The 20,099-nt window shown below is 39.9% G+C and overlaps 1 protein-coding gene across 1 annotated transcript in view; it reads right to left on the bottom strand.

Moving 5' to 3' along the window:
* LOC134534966 (uncharacterized) overlaps nt 1-14,397 on the bottom strand; it is a 28,698-nt gene extending 14,301 nt beyond the window's left edge. Inside the window, exons 1-2 of the mRNA XM_063373728.1 lie at nt 13,476-14,397; nt 32-250 (exon numbers count right to left, since the gene is read on the bottom strand). Of these exons, the coding sequence (XP_063229798.1) occupies nt 32-250; nt 13,476-13,599 (343 nt within the window). The 5' untranslated portion in view covers nt 13,600-14,397. The remainder of the gene's footprint in view (nt 1-31; nt 251-13,475) is intronic.
* Nucleotides 14,398-20,099: the final 5,702 nt, after the last annotated feature.

Below are 20,099 nucleotides of genomic sequence, written 5' to 3'. Positions count from 1 at the left end.
CTGGGTCCAGCAGGTCGACGGTTGACCTCACCTGTGGCCTGCACGTGGATGCACACCATGTCCTCGTCGCGGACGCCGCGGAGCGCCTGGGCCGGGGTCAGCTCGCCGGCGTCGACGCGGGCCAAGGTCTCCAGCAGCTCGTCGAAGTGGCAGTCCTCCAGGCGGGCCGGCTCGTGCCTGAAGGAGCAGCGGTCGGTGACGTTGGGCGCGCCGCTGACGCACAGGGCCGTGTAGCAGCTGATCCCGGAACCTGGCAGGGGCGCACAACCTTCACTGTCGGCGCTGTCCTGAGTGTGAGGCCTCCTTCTGCAGGAGCAGGAGGGTCTGAGACTCGTCTGCTACCTCTCCCACCTTCCCGTGACTTCATTCAAGATGCCACACACTTTTGCCATTGTCGAGACCACCCTAAATGTGCCCTCTGCAAAGTACACATATAAAAACAGTAATATTAACTTGCCCATATCTTTGAAGTGAAACTTCTTTGGGCGCGATGAAACGTTTTCGTGAAACATTGTTGTGAAACAAACTATTCTGACAGAGTACAAGAGATGTAAAGAGGGCACTATGTTATATACGTTGTGGGGTTCCTTTTTTGTTCTCCTCTGTGCGATGATTCGTCCACCGTCTAAAAAAAAAAAAAATAGAGATGAGAGAGATCGATGAACGAAAGAATAATACAGTGTGTGCGAATGCGCTTGTTTCAGAAAATAGATATAGTTATCCTATACAGTCAGCTGTGAATGCCTTGAAATTTATATTTGCTTCCAACACGCTCGCATTCCTCTTTTTTCAACAATCAGCAGCGTAGAGAACGCTGTTGTGACAGTCCCTGCATTTCCCGTATAAATAGCACTACCTATTATGAATTTTATTATTTCGTTCAGAGATTTGGCCTGTTCCAAATGGCAGAATTGTTTGAAAAAACAATAACACGCACAGTTTTTTTTTCTAAATAGTGAATTTCAATAGTCAGTAATATTTATTGTTAATTAATCATTATAAGAAACTTTTCTTCTTTCTCTCTCTCTCTCTACCGTTTTACCCCTTACGATATACTTACGAGTCAAGGTTTGAGTTGCTGAAGCAGTTTCACTTCTATCCTGTGTACTGAGTTCCAAGCGATTTTTCTTTTGTCTTTCTAAATTTTTAAAAAATTATACCCGAAAGCTATTCTAGGGTGTCAGTTGTTTATTTCTTTTCAAAAATTCTATCTTTTATTTGATTACCTGGACTTGTAAAACATTAAAATTTTGTTTTTGCTGGAAAACCAAATAAAGTGGACGTTGAGTGTTCAGCAAGTGAAAAGTTTCGTTCACCCTACCTTTCGCATTCTTGTCGAGTTGGGGCAACACCAGTCCACTGTGCGACGTCAAGTGTGTCCTCTCTTGGTGAACTGGGACACACGGCCTTCACATTAAGGCTAGGACCTCAAAACCTACGTTGGATTTTTCTCTGCTATTTCCGGATATTTATGAACAAATATTAAAAAAAAAATGGTAAGTACTACAGAAGTAAAGTTGAATACATAACCGAACTTAAGAATACACGGACAAGTAAATTATCGCAAGGACAAATATTGCAAATAGTGAGGAAGAAATATTTAATTATAAATATTCGTCTGACATTTTCACGAATAGCAGATAACACTTAGATCTGACGAAAATTTAAAAATTTACAAAGTAGGAATTGCAATTAAAGAAAAACCTCGAGATTCAGTAACTGTAACGAACAAATAAGCATTAAACGGGTGAGAAAAGGGCGAACATCCGTCGCAACATAAACCAAAATTTTGAATTTTCTTTTAGTGTGTTCTCGGCGATAAGCGAAAGCAAATATTCAATATAAATATATAAGAATTATTTATGGCCTGAAAACTTTTTTAAAACGATATGAAGTGTTCCGATCCCTACCTGGGATTATCCCACAGACTTGGAAAGGATACAGACGGAGCATTAGCCGTCAGACGTTAAGTGGTTTTTTGTCTTATTTTTCTGATTTTCACATACCAGAATGGTGGACGTTTGTTTATATTTGTGTCAGCTGTTCTGGCATGTTTTTATTAACGACTGTAGTTAACCTGTTCGGAAGAAAATTAGAGCAAAATATTACTAATTATATATATATATTTTTTTTTTTTTTTCAAAACTAACCTTCATGGTACAAATAAATTTAGTGATGTGAGTTGATATTTAAATCCAATTTAACCTCAAATACAGTTACAGCCAATACATTTGTAAACGTACGGCTGCCACATTGGTACGTGTAGTACACTGAAATCCCCCTCCCCTTTTGACTTCACCCCCTTCGTCTAGAACTGTAACTTATGCTCCATCTGTACACTTCCCTAATACATGATTTACCACAGTCTACCCGGGCGCACACACACAGTGTATGAAAACTAAGGCTATTTAAATTTTGCCCAAGATATCTGAGTGGTGTCTCTTTAAAAAAGCATTTGAAGATACGCTGAGTAGATGAGTTGTTCTGAATCCATATATTGTTTTTGAACAGTATTTTAGGTGAGTGAAAAAAAAAAGGATAAAACGGGTGTGTGCAAAATAGATTTTTAGGTTCGAAACACACTGTACAGATTCTTGAAAGCTCCAAAGGGACTTGAAAATACACCTTGACCTTTATTTATCGTCATAAAATGTTATGGTTTCCACTCAAATCTCACAGTTTCTCTATCCACGACGAAAAGACAGCGCGCTAGGCGTGAAACACTTCCTACTACGGCAACTGCGTATTTTTACATAAATTGAGTTTTCAGAATATAATTATGTGTAAAATTAAACGAGCTTGGGTTAATTTATACTTGCAATAGTGTTTTAAAATGCATACTGTTCGTGTAAATCTACAAACACCCATTTGGTGTATTATTATTACAACATAACGTGTTTTTAACTAATGTTAACGCAATTTTATAGGACTTTGTAAGTGTAAAACTGCCAGAAGAATCGTTAATTTACACGGAAAATATGTAATTTTACATCAATGTTCAGATTATAAGAGAAAACCCACATGACATAAAATTGCATGATACACTACTAATTTTGCATAAGCAATGTGTAAAAATACACAAACTGTGTTTTTTTCAACTACAAGATGAAATTTTAAAATACATTCACACTGAATGTGTAAAATTAAAAAAAAAAAATGTTCACTTTGGTAGTTCATAGCCTTGCGCTTAGAGGCGATTACGCGCTAGGAACACCAGCTAGCGTCGCACTTATGATCCCACCTCAGACACAAAAACAACCCTGGTCTGGCGGACCGTTATACAAAATCGGAGACGGATCACGTAAATGGAGACTGATCTAACACACAGCTCGTAGACGGACCCGTACCGATTAGATCCAACGCTGATCTCTTCCGAGTACTTGACTGCGGTGGGGGTCGTTACCACAACGCCGAATGCCAAATTGACCGCAACGCCGACAGCTAGAAACCTGCTGTGTGCCACAACGCTTAAATACAGTAACGCCGAAAAATGTTGCTGCGGGGAGGGGGGGGGGGGCACAGGAGCAAAATGAAAAACAACTGAATGAATTTGTGTACTAATCATACCTAACCTAACCTTTGTGGCAGTCTTGCAATGACATTTTTCGGCGTCAATGTATTTCGGCGTTGTGGTACACAGCAGTTTTCTAGCTGTCGGCGTTGTAATTAATTTGGCATTCGGCGTTGTGGTATTTCGGCGTTGTGGTGCGTCCCCCTGCGGTGTTAGCTATGTTTGTTTATTTTCTAAATACGCCAAAAATTATTTTAGCAACAAGAATGTCACGTGTTCTATTATTTGTTGTTTATTGTTATTATTCATGTAAATTCTGCCCGTGCTATGATGGTTACGACGCATTATATATATTAAATAAAATTAATATTTTATAACCTTTAAACGTAATCTCATTTGGTTGCCGCATTTGTTACGATTCCCGTGTTCTTGTGGAAGCGACAAGACGCGACAGCGAAATGTCACGGGAGAACCTTTTCTCCGTTCGCGTGATCAGTTTCAGTTTGCGTGCCACTTGCAGAACGGGCCTTTAAGGTCCACTGCAGGTCGCATCGGCTGGAAGCGAGGTGACTTACGCGCTCCGCCCGACGGTAGAGCGACCTTCGCGCGTCGACGCACGCGGCAAAGTGATGCGGCGTGTGTGTGTGTGTGTGTATGTGCAGCCGTGCGGTTAGCGAACATAATTTGCCATCGACAAGGTCGCCAGTTCGGTGCCGCTAGCAGCGATTCCCCCCCCCCCCCCCCCCCCCCCAGCCATCCACCGGCTCACAGCGATACACAAAGTGCTGGAGCCGTTTCCTTGGTGATCTCCCTCACAACACACACACATTCGAGGCTCGCTCAACACACGCCTTCTTGGTTACTTAATTTCCTGGTCATTACCATTATTCGAGCAGGGCTTTTCCTGGTAAAAGTTCCGTATTTCACCGCGCGGACACTACCACCTACCGGACAAAACTGGTGTTTGCATGTGGTAGTAACTTTTTTTTTGGTCACACATTTTCATTTACTAAGTGATAATTTAAATTTTTTTTTAACTTTTACTTTACAATTATTTGGATATTTTATGTAGTAATAGTCTTTAGCTACAATTATAATCTAATTTATACTTATTAAATTATATATAAAACGATTTATTTTTTTCGTAGCCAGTATCCAATTTCCTTGATCCATTCTGTAAGTACATGACATTTGCTGTTTCCATTCAGTACGGCCAAAAGATCATTGACGTAACAAAAAAAAATGTGTGATATAATAAATTAGGGGAGTCGATAAGCGTGTTTTTTTTGCTTGGCCGGGATCTTTAAAAAAGTGCCAAATTAAAACAGGATCAATACACGAAGGATCAGGCATCGGGATAAATGGATACAATTTTGTAAGTGACATGGAACTAAGTTAACCGTCGGACAGCGGGAAGGGTTTGCACGCGTGGTCTTTCTAGTGTAAGTTAGCCGCAAACTTTTTTACGACTGATCTTCCTATATAAGAGAGTAGTTACAATGAAACCTTGACTTTTCCTTAGCAGCCTAGAATTGTATCACTTGGGTATCGTTTTATGGTTAGATTATAAAGTTTAGCAATTATCTCATAAATAAATTTGCGACCAAATGCAAAAGAACTATAGAAAGGAATGTTCAGGAAAATGCCTCAATGAACATTAATAATCAGAATAATAATTAACTAACTGGGCGTGAGAGACGATAACCTTAATGGGTTGTAACCTAAATTAGCTTCCAATATTTCGTGTTCTCGCACATGATTTTAGTGATTTCATAATAAACAATTGAATTGTTAATAATGAATTTTTCTACTAGAAAGTCCTTATTCAATGATTTTCATGAACTTGAAGGCAAATATTTAACTACTCAAGTTCTATCATGTACTATAAACATGGGTTCGTATGAAGGCTTTGATTTTAATTGCATTTTAGTATATAATTAATTAAATCACATAAAAACAATTCCCAGAACCATTGGAACAGGAGTTTTTCAGAGCTTTAGGAAAGCCGGTTTTTTTTATTGATTTATTAATGCTATACTAAATAAATTATTTGAAGACGAAGGCTACCTTCGAACGGGTAATCAAAAATTGTGGAAGACATGATTTCCTGCTTTTGGTACATGTTTAGATTGACAAATATCATGCAAAACAGTAAAAAGGATTTTAGTAAAAAAAATTATATTGTATGGTTAGTTTATTTATATCGTGTGCAAAAACACTAAATATTAAAAGCAAAATCATTTAGCATACTATAACCTTAATGGGGGTATATCATGTCATGGTCATTATTTTATATTTACGTCCCACACTGTTAAACTTGCCTACTTTTTGAATGGCTTAACTTTCAATATATAATATATATTATATTTTTTCCATAATTAGCTAGCAAAGTTGCATTGTCAAGTATTGATAAGGAGAATCAAATGGAATATAAAACAAATTCAATTTTACTGGATTTTGTGTGATTGTTTTTTTTTTCTTTCAGAAAAAAATATTTACCCAGACTTTAAATATCCTCAGTATTTTAATTGTTTAAAAGGCTAATTACAGTTAAATAAATATTTATGAAATAATTACGAATTTTCAGTTATTTTCAGTTTACTGCACAAAAATGTTAAAAATTCAACTTTGCAAGCACATTATACAAAAGGTATGTATGTATGTATGTATGTGTGTGTGTATATAATATATACACAACACACAAATTTTGTTGAAATTCGGCCACTGAAAAGGTCTGCACCGCGTTAAACGTGAATATAAAATAATAACCTGGAGCAGAGCACACAGCCTCGGGCACCCGGTGGGTGGTTCGTGCCGAAAGTGCGCAGATCAGAGAGTAGCGCGAATGCAGCCAGTACCAGGAACATCCAGCGCTACGAGGAACTAGTTCGTGGAGTTCGTGGCCCGAGCTGAGCGGACCCCGAGTCCCCGGGAGATAACGAGTAGTAGCGCCCACGGTCAGGGAAAGGGGGGGGGGGGGGGGGGGGAGAGACGCGCAAGGCACTTAACAGATAATGAAGTGTTGTGGCTGTGCGATCGAGCATCTACGGTGGGGAAGAGACTGCGATTCACAGGCTCCCGATCAGTCCCCGAAAACATATCCCACGTTCACTCGCCAGTGTAACTTTCGTGGGCAGAATATACGTACATAGAAATTCATGCGCGCGCACGCACACATACACGTACATTATATATATATATATATATATATATATATATATATATATATATATATATAGCGATCTTTCATACATTTCCATGTTTCACGCACGTAGAGAATTAGTTAATTTGCGAGGATGAATATATATATATATTTTTTTGAAACATGTTTTATTTAAAATGTTGTGCATCTTACATTGATGAAACGACTTATTTCAAAACGTACAGTGTTACATACTACAACTATTCGAAAAGTCCACACACCTTTTCGCAGATCTAACTGAATTTTGACCGAATTTTTTAATATAAAGTTATTTTGTAGTTTCCAGCGTGACGGAAAATGCAGCACTGTAAGCGTCGCTTCACTTGACGCTTGCTCCAAAGAGATAGAGGAATGGGGTGCTCAATATTCTACACCTCCTTTCCACCGAAGTTTCCCCCCCCCCCCTCACTCCTGGGCATTGCAGATTTATACACTATGGGTCACCGACTCCTGACAACCTAGGTAATTAATTGAAAAAAAAAAATGTCCACGGATTATTTTGGCGTCTGACTCGGGGTGAGTGAATTATAGGTTGCCAATGTGATGATGTGCAGCGTTGGTTGCGCATCGCAACAAAGCTCTCGCTTCCAGGAATTCCAGGGAACCTTTTTTGGACGCTGGGCGTTAGGCACATACGCAGTTACATATCTCGAGAGGACTACCTTTCTTTTTTTGAGGGGAAGGGGGATAAATCCTTAGGTGTTATGTGCAAACCGAGTTGCATATCGGGGCGATAAGGATTAACAATAATTATTAATTAGAATTAATAATTAGACGCTCGCTCGTGCTTTTAGCGCGGCATCGCCTCTAAGCGCAAGGCTGTGGACTGTCTCGTCATGCATAGGCCAACTGTGAAATTTGAGCATTAACCATAACATTAGATGGCGGAGAAATGAAAATAAAGGTGTAATGCAAGTCCCACAAGGGCTCGCAAGAATCTATACCGTATTTTTCATGACCAAATACTTATTACTCTGAAAACACGAGTTTTAGCCATATTCACTCTCCTAAAAATACATGTTCAAAACAGAGATACGTATTCTTAAATGCTTTTAGTAAACCGATACCACATTGAGCATGTGTGCGTGTTTGTGTGTGAGAGAATGACATAAGAATTTTAATTATATTTTAATGTTTTTTTTCCTATATAAAACCATATTTAATGTTTTAGGTTAGTATTTAATTATATTTTCATGTATAGTATATTCTTTTTAAATGTTTTATGTTAGAACTCAACCTGAATGTTAAATTGGTATGTGATATATCAGTAACTGCTGTACTTTGTAATATGTTTGATTCTCAGTTATTACCAATTTATAAATGTTTACATTTGTCAAAATACCGCAAGAGTAATTTAAAGTGACTAGATGCACTCAAATACAAGCTTGCTTTCGTGAGTGCTAAATTTCCTGGTTAATTAAGTGAATATTGTTAACAAAGTGTAAAAAAGAAAAATCAAATATATAAATAGTGATTTTAGGTTTTTTCAAGATATAACTTATTTTAAGTTAGGTTTCATGGTTCAGCGTAAAGGCCTTAACTGCGCCAACCAAAGTCGAATAAATATAATTAATTAATAAAATTAAATAAATTGTGTACCTACGCGCGCCCGGGTAGGCGGGGCTCTTAAAGCGAAGGGCGCTAAGGGCGACACTGGCTCTAGGATCACACAACTCCTCGTCTCTACGCGCCAGGCGCAGAGCTGACGCAGTTTACGCGTCGGTAACTCGCTCACGTGAGTATTTAAGCGGTTTTCCTACACTTATCAACTCGAATATTAATAATAAAGGGTACCTGCACTTTCCTATACTACTTACAATACTATATTTAAAATTATACATACTTAAAGTCCGTGAAAAAGCCATTTTTAACCTTTTTAGTTGTAAAAAAAATACATGTCAAAGACGAAACCATGAAACAAAACTTGTGTAGGTAAGTACAACGGCTCTTAAATGTTTTTCGTAACCAGACTGCGTAATTTAAATAGCGCGTTAACACCTGGATTTTTGAAAGCCGTTTGGCGAACCAGCCAGGAGGCCACCTTAACGAACCTTAACGAACGAATTATTTTTTTTTCATTCTTTTAGCTATGTTGGCTAATATATCTTAATTATACGAGATTCGATTAATTTTCTTGTAAATTTAGCATCAATCAACACATCACTTCAAATAACCAAAAGACACACTAAATAGTAAACGTTAAAAAATGAAAGAACAGTGTAAACTAGCACCGACTTATTTAAAGTTTACCAAATTTCGCTATCATAAATATTTATTTGGCCCACCCGGTACGCTTGGCAAGTCCCTTAGTGTTCGTGAAAGCGAATGCATAACAAGTCAGCCATCTTGACGACTTCGGCTCGAGGGCGTAGCAGAGACGCGCATGCGCACTGGACTTCAAACTGTTCAAATTTTCTTTCCGCGATGCGCGAGCCGTTTCGTCGCATACTAAAATATAACCTTCAACGCATCTGATTTTTTTTTTTTCTTCAATGTTGGAAAACAATTCCCGTAAGTCATCTCCAATACCAACGCGACGAAAAATTTCAAAACGGCGTATTTACTTGTCAGTTAGCTGTCAAACTAAAAAAAAAAAAAAAAGTTTATCGAGAGACGTAGGTATTCGTGTTGACAGAAGGCACACGGATGACATCACAACGTGTCAACCTCGTCATGTATGCGTGAGTCCTTCACCATTCGTTCCACGCCGCTACACACCCTACACCGGATGTTCCAGGGAAAGTTAAAAATTTGTAATTCTTATGACGTGCAAGCCAATTAAGTAACTGTAAACGCTGCGATAGTTGGCTTATTTTTCAAAAGGGGAAAAAAATCATCCAAGGTAACTGTCATTAATTTAAAACAATATTACTTACTTTTATACGCAAGCAATGACACTAAAACCACAAACATCTGAACATTGTGTTTCAGAATAGTACGTTAAATAAATCGTATTATGAATAGGTGAATTATTATATTTTCAAACAGGATAATTTAACAAACTGAAGTAAAATGCGCACGCGAATTTCGTCCACTTGTGTTCAAACGGATAACACATGGTTTATTTTCAAACGAATAAAAAATACTTAAAACAAATTTTAAAAAAAACGATAAGCTCTTAAATATACATTTTTAATATTAAAATAATAGTTACAACAGCTGATAAGTACCTATATTTTCATGATGAATCCATAAGGTTTCTGCGAATTTGTTTTCTTCAATTTTAATTATGATTTATAATCAGAGCAAGTTGCGTTAAAACACCCATGGCACAGTTTCTATTTAATACGAGGAACGTTGCGCTATCCCTTCCTTTTGATGTAAGATGTATGCTTTATTTAATCATGCCAATGAATTTTGTCTGCTAAAGCGCGTACACATCTCATAACTAGTAACTTTGCCATACCTTCATAAAACCACTGTATACTTCTTCGATCACTGTCTGAAATTAAAGTAACTTAATGTATGAGAAACCAATAAAAATTTTCCATAAACACTCTTTCGAAAATCCAAATCCAACATATACTTCAAAATATTTCAAGTTTTTGGCTATTTGAGGTAATTACAGCCTCCGTGAAACTCAATCGGCAAGATTATTTAACGAGAAGTTTTATGAAAGGAGAAATTATTGAGAAATACGTTGTCACTCTATGCTCTCACGACAGCATAAAATCCAAGTTTGGAAACGCAGAATACAGAAATCAAGGGAAATATGTAGTTGGGCGATATGTGTTAAAAAAAATTATTAATCCGAAAATACTTTTATTCTATGCTCTTTAACTTCCTATTTTCATTAAACCCGGCGGAGATAAGAAATTCCAAATACTTTAGGAGATATCGAATTTTTTAATTTTCATCACAATAACTGCATTCATGCGGCGTTCACTATTGCATTGTTTCTTGTTTACGAGTATGAAATTTTTTTCTTGCGGCGTTCACCATTATTTATTGTTTACGAGTATCAATTTTCCACATATTTACCTGGCAAAGGAATTGTACCCGTAATTTTAATGTTTTATTTGTTATTTGGATATTGTTGCGCCAGTAATAAGTAAAAAAAAAAAATTACGTGAGTTCCTACCGTTCATCCTTTGTCCTGGTTTGTTAGGTCAGGTCAGTTACATTATAAATACTTTAAAACTTAACAACCATTAAAATTAATTCATATTATTTTTAATCTCCGCTTAGTTTGAAAGTATTTATAATGTAACTGACCTGACCTACTCGACCATTTTAATTAATTAGGCATTCACGAACATACGGCAAAATAAAAAACTTGCTACGGTCGAATGATTGCACAGGTCTTGTATTGCAAAATAAGAACGGCGATATCTCCTAAAGTATTTGTAATTAATCTCCGCCAGGTTTTATGAAAAGAGGAAGTTAAAAAGCATAGAATAAAAGTATTTCCGGAATTTTAAATTTTTTTTTTAACAAATATCGCCCAACTACATATTTACCGAAATCAATTTACACCACCCCTTACCACTTTCCACCCCCTCCGTGTCCCACTAACCACTCCACGCACGCTGATTAGATTTTATCGGAGGTCAAAACACTGCTAGCTCATGAAAAACTTTACCAATATAATAACGACTACATAGATTGACTTACGATTTGCCAGTATAACGAGCAATCGAAAACCGCACCAATGAGCAACGGCACATCAGTTTCCTTATATTTGATATTCCAACATTCTCTCGTTTTGGTTTAAATTATTCAATTTATGTACATAAGTATTTTTACTCAGCAGATAATTTAACCCAACATACACTATCAAACGCTTTCTAACCATTTTTTGAGCACCCTACTATATAACCATAAATAAATTTATTTTCAACGATTTAAAATAAAAATTTAACAAATTTTGTGTACGCACTTGAAACACAATAGTTATAAAAGGGCATATATTCCCGCCCCATATTTTGCATTTAATTAAATAAGTTTCATGATGTCAGCATGAGTAACTACCTATACCCCAAACTTTGCACCGAACATTTAAACATCACGTTGCATTTTTGTAAGCAAATGTAAACCGATTCAGTCGTACCCTCGTACATGCAATTACTATTGTGGTGGAACTCATAGGGTAAACCAGGCTTCATGACGTAATATGGTCGGTTACTGATAGATGTTACACCGTTATACAAATGACGAAATAGCCCCGATCCTTTGTATGGCTATAGCGCTGGCTTAAGATTTGCCAAACATAACTATAAAAACCAGCAGATGTAAACAACGTTTTGTGACCTAGCTTACTAAAGTAAATTCACGTTTTATTAAACTTTATAAACGGGGAGTTATAATTTAACACATGATTTTATTGAAATAGTCACGAAGTGCATCAAAAGTCGAGAATACAAAATGACACGGGATTTCATAACCTGAGCAAGGCGCCATTATAACCTGAGCAAGGCGCCAACTTCAGCCACCATGACCAACGTTGTTGATAGTTATATTGGCAAAACAGCCGTTCAATGCTGGGGCCTTATAAAGACTTGGTGCGTAGCTTGTATGCGCTATCTCTCTCTCTATTATATAGTCTATGGTCCGAACTAATCTAGAACTCTCATCGTGTAAAAATTACTTCAAAATACAAAAACCATAAATTGCTTGTCCGGAAGAGCAGCGGCGTGTACAACTATATTACCTATTCGTATGAACCAGGCTCGAAAAAGAAAAATTACCTATCCGAACGGTGATAAACACACTATTGTCCCGTGAACGAGGCTTCGCGACGTAAAAAAAAAATTACGCGTCCAAACGAGAACAGTAACCAACATGCACATATTTTTGGCGGAACTCACGTGATGTGAACAAGAAGGCTTCACGACATAGAAGTTACACTGACACGCACTATCGTGATGCATTTTTGGTGGTGGATCTCACCTCGCGTGAAGGAGGGAGGAAAAAAAAGCTCCGTGACGTGAAAAATCACATGACTGCGTGAAAAAAAAAGGGGGGGGGGGAAAGCTTTGTGACGTAAAAAATCACATGACTGAACGACCAGCGACATACACTACCGTCTGTGGTGGAGCTCACAAGCGAGTGAACCAGGTTTGACAACATTAACGCCCATTCTACAAATGGCAACGGAAAAGGAGTCGAATCTTCCGGAACATTTCACTAACCGCGTCTGCTCCCGCAATACATTTTAAGATTTCAGAAATATTAATTTAATTAAAAAATAACACAATTAAAATGCTTCGAGATAATCGCACGGGCATATTACAAAAATCAAAAAAATATATACAGACAAAACAACAAAGTAGTGATAGAACACTAGATATTCCTGCGCTTTGAAAAAATAAATATTTAACGTATTTAGAACATATACCGCTGCAGACAAAAACACTCGGCTTGTATCGGTAAACGGGGGGAAGCCAAGCACTGGCCGGGATAATACGCAAGGGTAACGTCTCCGTTCACTTTGGAGAAGCCTAAGATGTCCATCAAGTTCTGTCCCTGCCCGAACACGCCCGAATATTCACCTTCGGCCAACCTCGGGTTTAGTTATATACATAGGTATTTATATTTCTCTGTTTATTTTAATGTAGCCATACTAACCTAACTAACCGTCCATAGTGTTTTAATGTAGCTAACCTAACCGACCACTATTGATATCTGAATTCATTTTTCCCTGCGCAAAAATAAAACAAATCCCGAAGTTGTTCGGGTGTGTTCGGGCAGGGGCAGGGACAGAACTTGATGGACATCTTAGGCTTACGTTGTCGTTGTGTGAAACGGACGTTTGAGCGTTACCTGTTCGCAGGAGCGACGCCGACAGCAGCAGCAGCAGTGACGTCGAAGTCGACGGCGACGGCGGCGGAGCCCACATGACAGCGGCGCGGGCGGTCGACTGCAGCCAGCAGCGGCGAGTGCACATGTGTGTGTGTGTGCGCGCCGGCCCGTACAGAGAGCACACGGCCGCGGTGTGGAGAGAGGGGGGGGGGGGGGGGGGTCACCTCTCTCCCGTGTGGGCGGGCGGATAGAGCGCCGCAGTTGACCGCGAAACGCGGCCAAGGCCACGGACGCACGAGGGCGTAGCCGGTGCGTAAACACACCACCCGGGAGGGCGGGTCATCGTCCTGTCCTTCCCCCTCCCCTCTCCACACCGTCATTGTCCGCACACACGCAACAGTCAAGGTTGTTTCACGGTAGTGGAAAAAGAAAAACACGTTATGGCGTGAACGTTAACGAAAGTTCGACGGCGCTGTTAAAGCTCGTTCTACGATGATATCACGCAGACGGCGAACGGACCCGCAAATGCTGAGCTCTTCCGTTTACGTTTCTCCGTGCGGACCGATAGGCTGCGGTGGTAGACACGTTTGGTTGTTAAAGTTCTAAATATGTTAAAAGTTGTAATGTAACATTGTGTTTTATTTTTTAAATGTAAATTCTGCCCGTTACATCATCTCGAAACGTATGTTAATACGTACATGTTTAAATTAAATTGATATTTCGTAACCTTGAAATATACAATCTCACTGGTTGCTCTTTGTCACGTTTCCTTGCATTTTGGAGGCAGCAAACAAGATAGTGTTAGACCCGTCCGTCCATTTGCGTCCCATTGTACAACGGGGCCTTGATATTTGTTCCGCGGGTGTAGGTACATTTGCGCGGAAAGTACGAATATTTTTTTATTTCGCGGATTGCACATTTGAGTCTTCAGCCCAGTAATAAGTTATTACAAGAGTATTGAGGAGGTGAAAACAATTAGGAGAAAAATTAGTAGGCCCGTAACTTATCTCAAACGTATTCATTGTTTTTTTTTCTGGTGGTTCGAAAATGGGTGTAATTTTGAAATTACGTAGCACAGATTATAATGAAAACGCGCGTAGATTGATAAAATTTACAGGACTATGAAAAAAAAAAATAATTTTCCGAAATCCGACATTTGGTTGTGTGTGTTGGGAAAAAGACAAGGAAGGGGGGGGGGGGGGGATCGAACATATAAAAAACTTTTACGCTAAGTATGTAACACAAATATATTTTTTTTTCGGCTACTCTGTAGTTCCTGTGCTCACGTTGACTCGCACACGTAGACGGTCCCAAGCCCAGACCGGCTACCCCCCTCCCCCCTCACGTCTTGGAAAACCCACCGCCCGGAACCCCGAGGGCAGACACACCTGATCAGACAACTAGTGCATGTCCGCCTCCCCCCTCTCCTAACCTTCCCCCCTCCACAAATGCCAACTGACCCGACAAAAAAAACTTTTTCGCCCCGCCGTAGTTCTCACCGCTGCTGCCTTCAGAGGTCAGGGAAGTATACAGATGGGGCATAAGGTCCAGTTCTAGACGAACCGAGGCATATTTAGGAGGAGGGGGGGGGGGTGTAATTCAAAAGGAGAGGAGGATTTCAGTGTACTACACGTACCAATATGGCGGCCGTTTCGCTTAACAAATGCAACAGCTGTATCTGCATCGGAGGTTAAACTGGAGCAAAATGGCATCGCGTATCATTACATCATTTTTATTGAGAAGATTATTTTTGGACTTGTAATACATAGATATATAAACATATTAACCGATAACATTTTGATATAATAATTTTTTTTTCGAACAGCTTAACTACAGTCGTTAATAAAGGCCAGGATAGAACAGCTGATGCAGATATAAACAAACGTCCGCTATATTGGTACGTGAAAATCAGAAGGAAAAATGGGGGGGGGGGGGGGGTTTGTCCCCCTTCACGTCTAACGGCTATTAATGCTCTATCTGCGTGGTTGTGGCGCACTTGCAAATGCGAACATTTTACCCGCCGTTCCAACACTTGCGTGCGTACAGTCTGCCTCATTTAACTCGTCTCAAATTTAAACAAGGCCTCGAAAATAATGCCGGTGGCACATATTTCCCAACTGTCACTTTTTCACGAATGCCGGAAGATCATATTAAATTCGTTACACTGTTAGAAATCAAATAAAAATTCACAGACATATCCAAGGGAGAATTCGTCTAAATTAAACGAAAAGTTCTTCGTAATTTTGGATAACCGGATCTTCGTTATAAACTACGTCGTACCTAAACTTTTGAGCTCTGTTTGTCGTTGTAAACAGAGTTGCACAATGTTAAGAGTCGACTATACTTGATAACATACCAAAAGTTTACCCTCGTACACCTTATGCGTTACAACGAAATCATGCAGTCCCATGGGCGTCGAAAGGATATATATTTTTTTTTTGGGGGGGGGGGGGGGGACTTCAATTGATTTAGTTGTTGAGGAATATCCATCCCCTGGAAAAAAAGCGGGGGGGTCCGGGGGTCCTCCCCCGGGAAAATGTGGGGTTTGACGGTGCAAAAAGTTGGTTTTTAGGCATTTTTCTTTCCTAAATATTCTAATTATAGTTGGTTGCAATATATAATTTATTTTTTATAAAAAATATTTTCAGAGAACAAATTTGTAAAAACCCAGTTAACATATCTGCTGGTGCTATATCCACACAAAATCATTAATTTTAACATTCAGGTTTCTCCTGATGTTTCACTTAAATGCCGCAGCAGTATTAAGAATTTTTCGCACATGTACACAAACATAAGTAATAAAGTGATTATATTCACTATTATTATTGGAAGGGACGAAATTGAAGACTTTTATTATTGAGGGGGGGGGGGACGTGTCCCCCCCCCCGTCTCCCCCGGTTGCGACGCCCATGTGCAGTCCTTCATGACAGCGTCTTACAGCCGTCCATTAAAATGATTCCCATAAACCCAGTTTCTGCCGTAGACTCTCGGTAAAACCATCAAAATAATCTTAAAATGTTATTCTACACAATCATGTTAAAAAATTTATACTTTATAGTTGACTACTAATGATGTAATAAAAATCTATAAATTCATTATGTTTACGTTTTTTTTAAAAATCAGTCGTGGAAACAGAACTGCGATTTTCATTCAAACGAATGGACAAACGTGAGAATTATCTTTATAAAAGTTTTTGAGTTTTCATTAGGTTTTAATGCGGTGTGATTATAAAGAGTCTAGCGCAATTAGTTGGATCGCTAGAGCAGCCTAGGCGTCTGAGTGTGAAGTTCTGTGGCGGTGTTCAGGTCGAAGCAAGCCTGCGCGATATGAGTTACCCGCGACCTTCCAAGGCAACGTTCAGGAGTTAAGTGTATTTTGTTAAGGGAATGAACGCTGCGTATATGTTAGGTTTATTTTATTTTAGATATATGTATATGAGTTAAATTAAATAAAGTAAAATAATATTTTAATCATGTTCGCAGGCTTTCACGGCCATTGTCTGAAGTAGCTTGGCTTCTGGGTTATAGCCACGTTCTTGGCGAATAATTCACCGACGTTTCGGTCGACAGTGCAGTCACCATCATCAGGGAGCAGTTATCTACTGGTAACTGGTACTGGTAGGTAACTGCTCCCTGATGATGGCGACTGCAATGGCGACCGAAACGTCGGTGAATTTTTCGCCAGGGACGCGGCTACAACCCAGAAGCCAAGCTACCTTTGTGAACCTTACTTAACGCCATCCGCCACGGAAAGCCTTCATTTCACAGACGAGAGAGCCACACCCGAAGTTCATGCTCGCTTTTTTTTCCGTACCACAACTGGTATTTATTTGGGGGAAACCGTTCACATGATTTCACAGTATCTTTATTGTAGCTACCCTAACCAAATCAACCGTCCACAATGTTTTAAAGTATTTATAATGTAGCTAACCTAACCTAATTGACCATTAGTTATCATGAGTTGTATATTTATTTACAATGAACAAAAAAAAAAACCGACGATGCACGATCGGACGTTTGGCTCTCTCGTCTGTGAAAAGAAGCCTTCCCATCCGCCACAGGGTGGCAGCACCGTGGTTACACGTTTCCGTTCCATTCACGAAATTACTCCCACCAAATGCCGTATACCTGAGAGCTAAGATGTTACACATCGAAAAAACGCGTAGCACCGAGTGACCACCCTGTACTAGTTACTTCATTTTGATCTACGGCTCGGATGGTTTCTTTGCGATAGGTTAAAGGCCGATTCCCCTTCCGTCTTAATGACCTCGTTACACCGAAGTATATTCATCAAAAAAAAAAAAAAAGTATCATGTTTCTCGCTTCTAAAGACTAGCAATTGCTTTCCTGTGTCACTCGTTACAAGTCTTTTTATTTTTTTTTGTGCCACAAACTACTCAAGTGTAATTTCTCACTTCCGTTGCACGAGAAGGCTATGTGGCGACAGCGGCTCTTGCACAACCTCGCTATAGTTTTAACAAACTACTTGTGGTCTCGTTCGCTAGTGCTCGTTCTGTGGGAAGTAGCGGGACGAAACAATGAGGGAGAAGGGGGGAGGAGGAAGGATAAAAAAAATATATATAAGCATTCACGCAATGTCATGCAGCATCGCAACCATATCGTAAGCATCGCGAAAATGTAAGTACACAATTACGTTATCCACATAGTCGTCTCAGGAGCTCGGGCGAGGAAGACGGAAGAAAACAATGAGTTATTTTCCTCGAATGACGTCAACTGATTATTTTTTTATTGTTTTGGTTTTTTTTTATTCTTCTTCTTGACCTCACGTGTCTCGGGCGTCCCTGTGATTTTTTCCTTTTCTGGGATGACGTCACGTAACGCAAACTTCCGGAGCTACATATAGGCTATATACTTTGCGACAAGTCCGTGTGTATTTAATACAATTTTTTTTTACCTACGCCAATGCAGTTTTGCACTATTTGCCACGGGAAAAAAAACAAGAATGTAAAATAAAAAATAAAATAAATATCATAAACCCACAGAGAACAAACCTAAATCAGCCGATATCGCATAGATGGAGACAACAATGAACCTTGTAAACATACGGGCTAACGACGAGACGGTAGCAACGAAGGACAGTAAATAGACAAAAAAAAGACCTTTGACAACACAGCTACAGACAGACGGACCCAACGATAACGTGGACAACTCACAGACGCACAGGCACATTATTTTGATGGATATAGTTAATAATTGCTATTTGTTTAGAAGCAGAATAGTTTTGTGATGTGTACACTTCCTTCACGTACATTCCAGTTGGACTAGTAGGTACCTGTAGCAATAGGGTCCAAGTCCAGAAGAGGTTAAAAATCAAGGTGCTAACGGTCCCCAAACTACCGTCACGGCAAGCCACGGGAAGCCTAAGATGCACATAAAGTTCTGCCATTCCCGATTACACCCGAACAATTCACCTTCGACCAACCTCGGGTTTATTTATATATATTTATATTTCTCTGTTTATATTGATGTAGCTATACTAACCTAACTAACCGTCCATAGTGTTTTAAAGTGTTTTAATGTAACTAACCTAACCGACCACTTTTAATATTTTAATTCATTTTTCTTGCGCAAAAATGAAACAAATCCCGAAGTTGGCCGAAGGTGAATTCTTCGGGTGTAATCGGGAACGGTAGAACTTTACGTGCATCTTAGGTCTCCCGCAAGCCACGCAGCAGCGAAAAAGAACGAAGTTTTGGGAGGATTGAAATCGGTACCAAAATAACAATTTTTTGAAACTGTGCCGCACCGAACAGACATCATCAGTGGGGGATCCAGGATTTTGGTTTGGGAGGGGCTTGACCCAGCTGAGGCTAGGCTTTATAAAGGCAAACACTAAAACAATAGTGGACCCAGATGCTTTTTTTTTTTGGGGGGGGGGGGGCTTGAGCCCCTTAGCCTCCCCTCTGGATCCGCTACTGGACATCATGGACACCACAACGACGAAGGCACAGACGAACAGAGCGGGCTTCCAAACGACAGCAGTCGCGACTGTGCCTCTGCGCCTTAACCGCCGCGTGGGGGGGATTAGCTGCAAAGGCGGACTGTCGCTCGGCGAGGCGGCGTGTTTGGACACGGCGTGGTTTTCGGGCACCGAGTTGATGAGAGGGAGGGAGGGGAAGAACGGGGGACAGGTCTAGGCGTGGCCGAATTAAGCGGTTCCAAGAACCCCGCGAGACCGACATACCTCCCTCCCTCCCTCCCTCCTTGCAGAGAGAGAGAGAGAGTACAGCCCCGCCTGGGTGTCGCGTCGCTTTCTCTTGCGTCGCTCTGTCCTCGCCGCGTCACGGACGGGAGAGTCCACATTCGAATCCCGGATGATGCACGGGTGTCGCGTTAAGGCTCGTGTCCACACCATGGCGTTTCCCACCCGCCGCTGCGGCTGAAACTCCCGCGACTTTCTTTTTTCTTCCGAATGTTGTTCTTTCGACGGCTTTTCCTTTAAGAGTGCACGATGCAGGTATCTCAAGAATGCGACTAATTATAAATTTATCAAAATCTAACGTGTAAGCAAGTGATCTAGTGAAAGTCACCGAGTAAAAACAGGCAAACGCTACGGTTCAACAACATAGTTGTGACAGCGGCCGAACTTCCATTTTTTTTCGCCTTCACATTTGTAGTGTGACTT

Source organism: Bacillus rossius, chromosome 8 (genome assembly GCF_032445375.1).
Source record: "Bacillus rossius redtenbacheri isolate Brsri chromosome 8, Brsri_v3, whole genome shotgun sequence".
Taxonomy (NCBI): Eukaryota; Metazoa; Arthropoda; class Insecta; order Phasmatodea; family Bacillidae; genus Bacillus; species Bacillus rossius.
The sequence above is the reverse complement of the archived record's forward strand: the minus strand, read 5'-3'. Positions and strand labels throughout refer to the sequence as shown.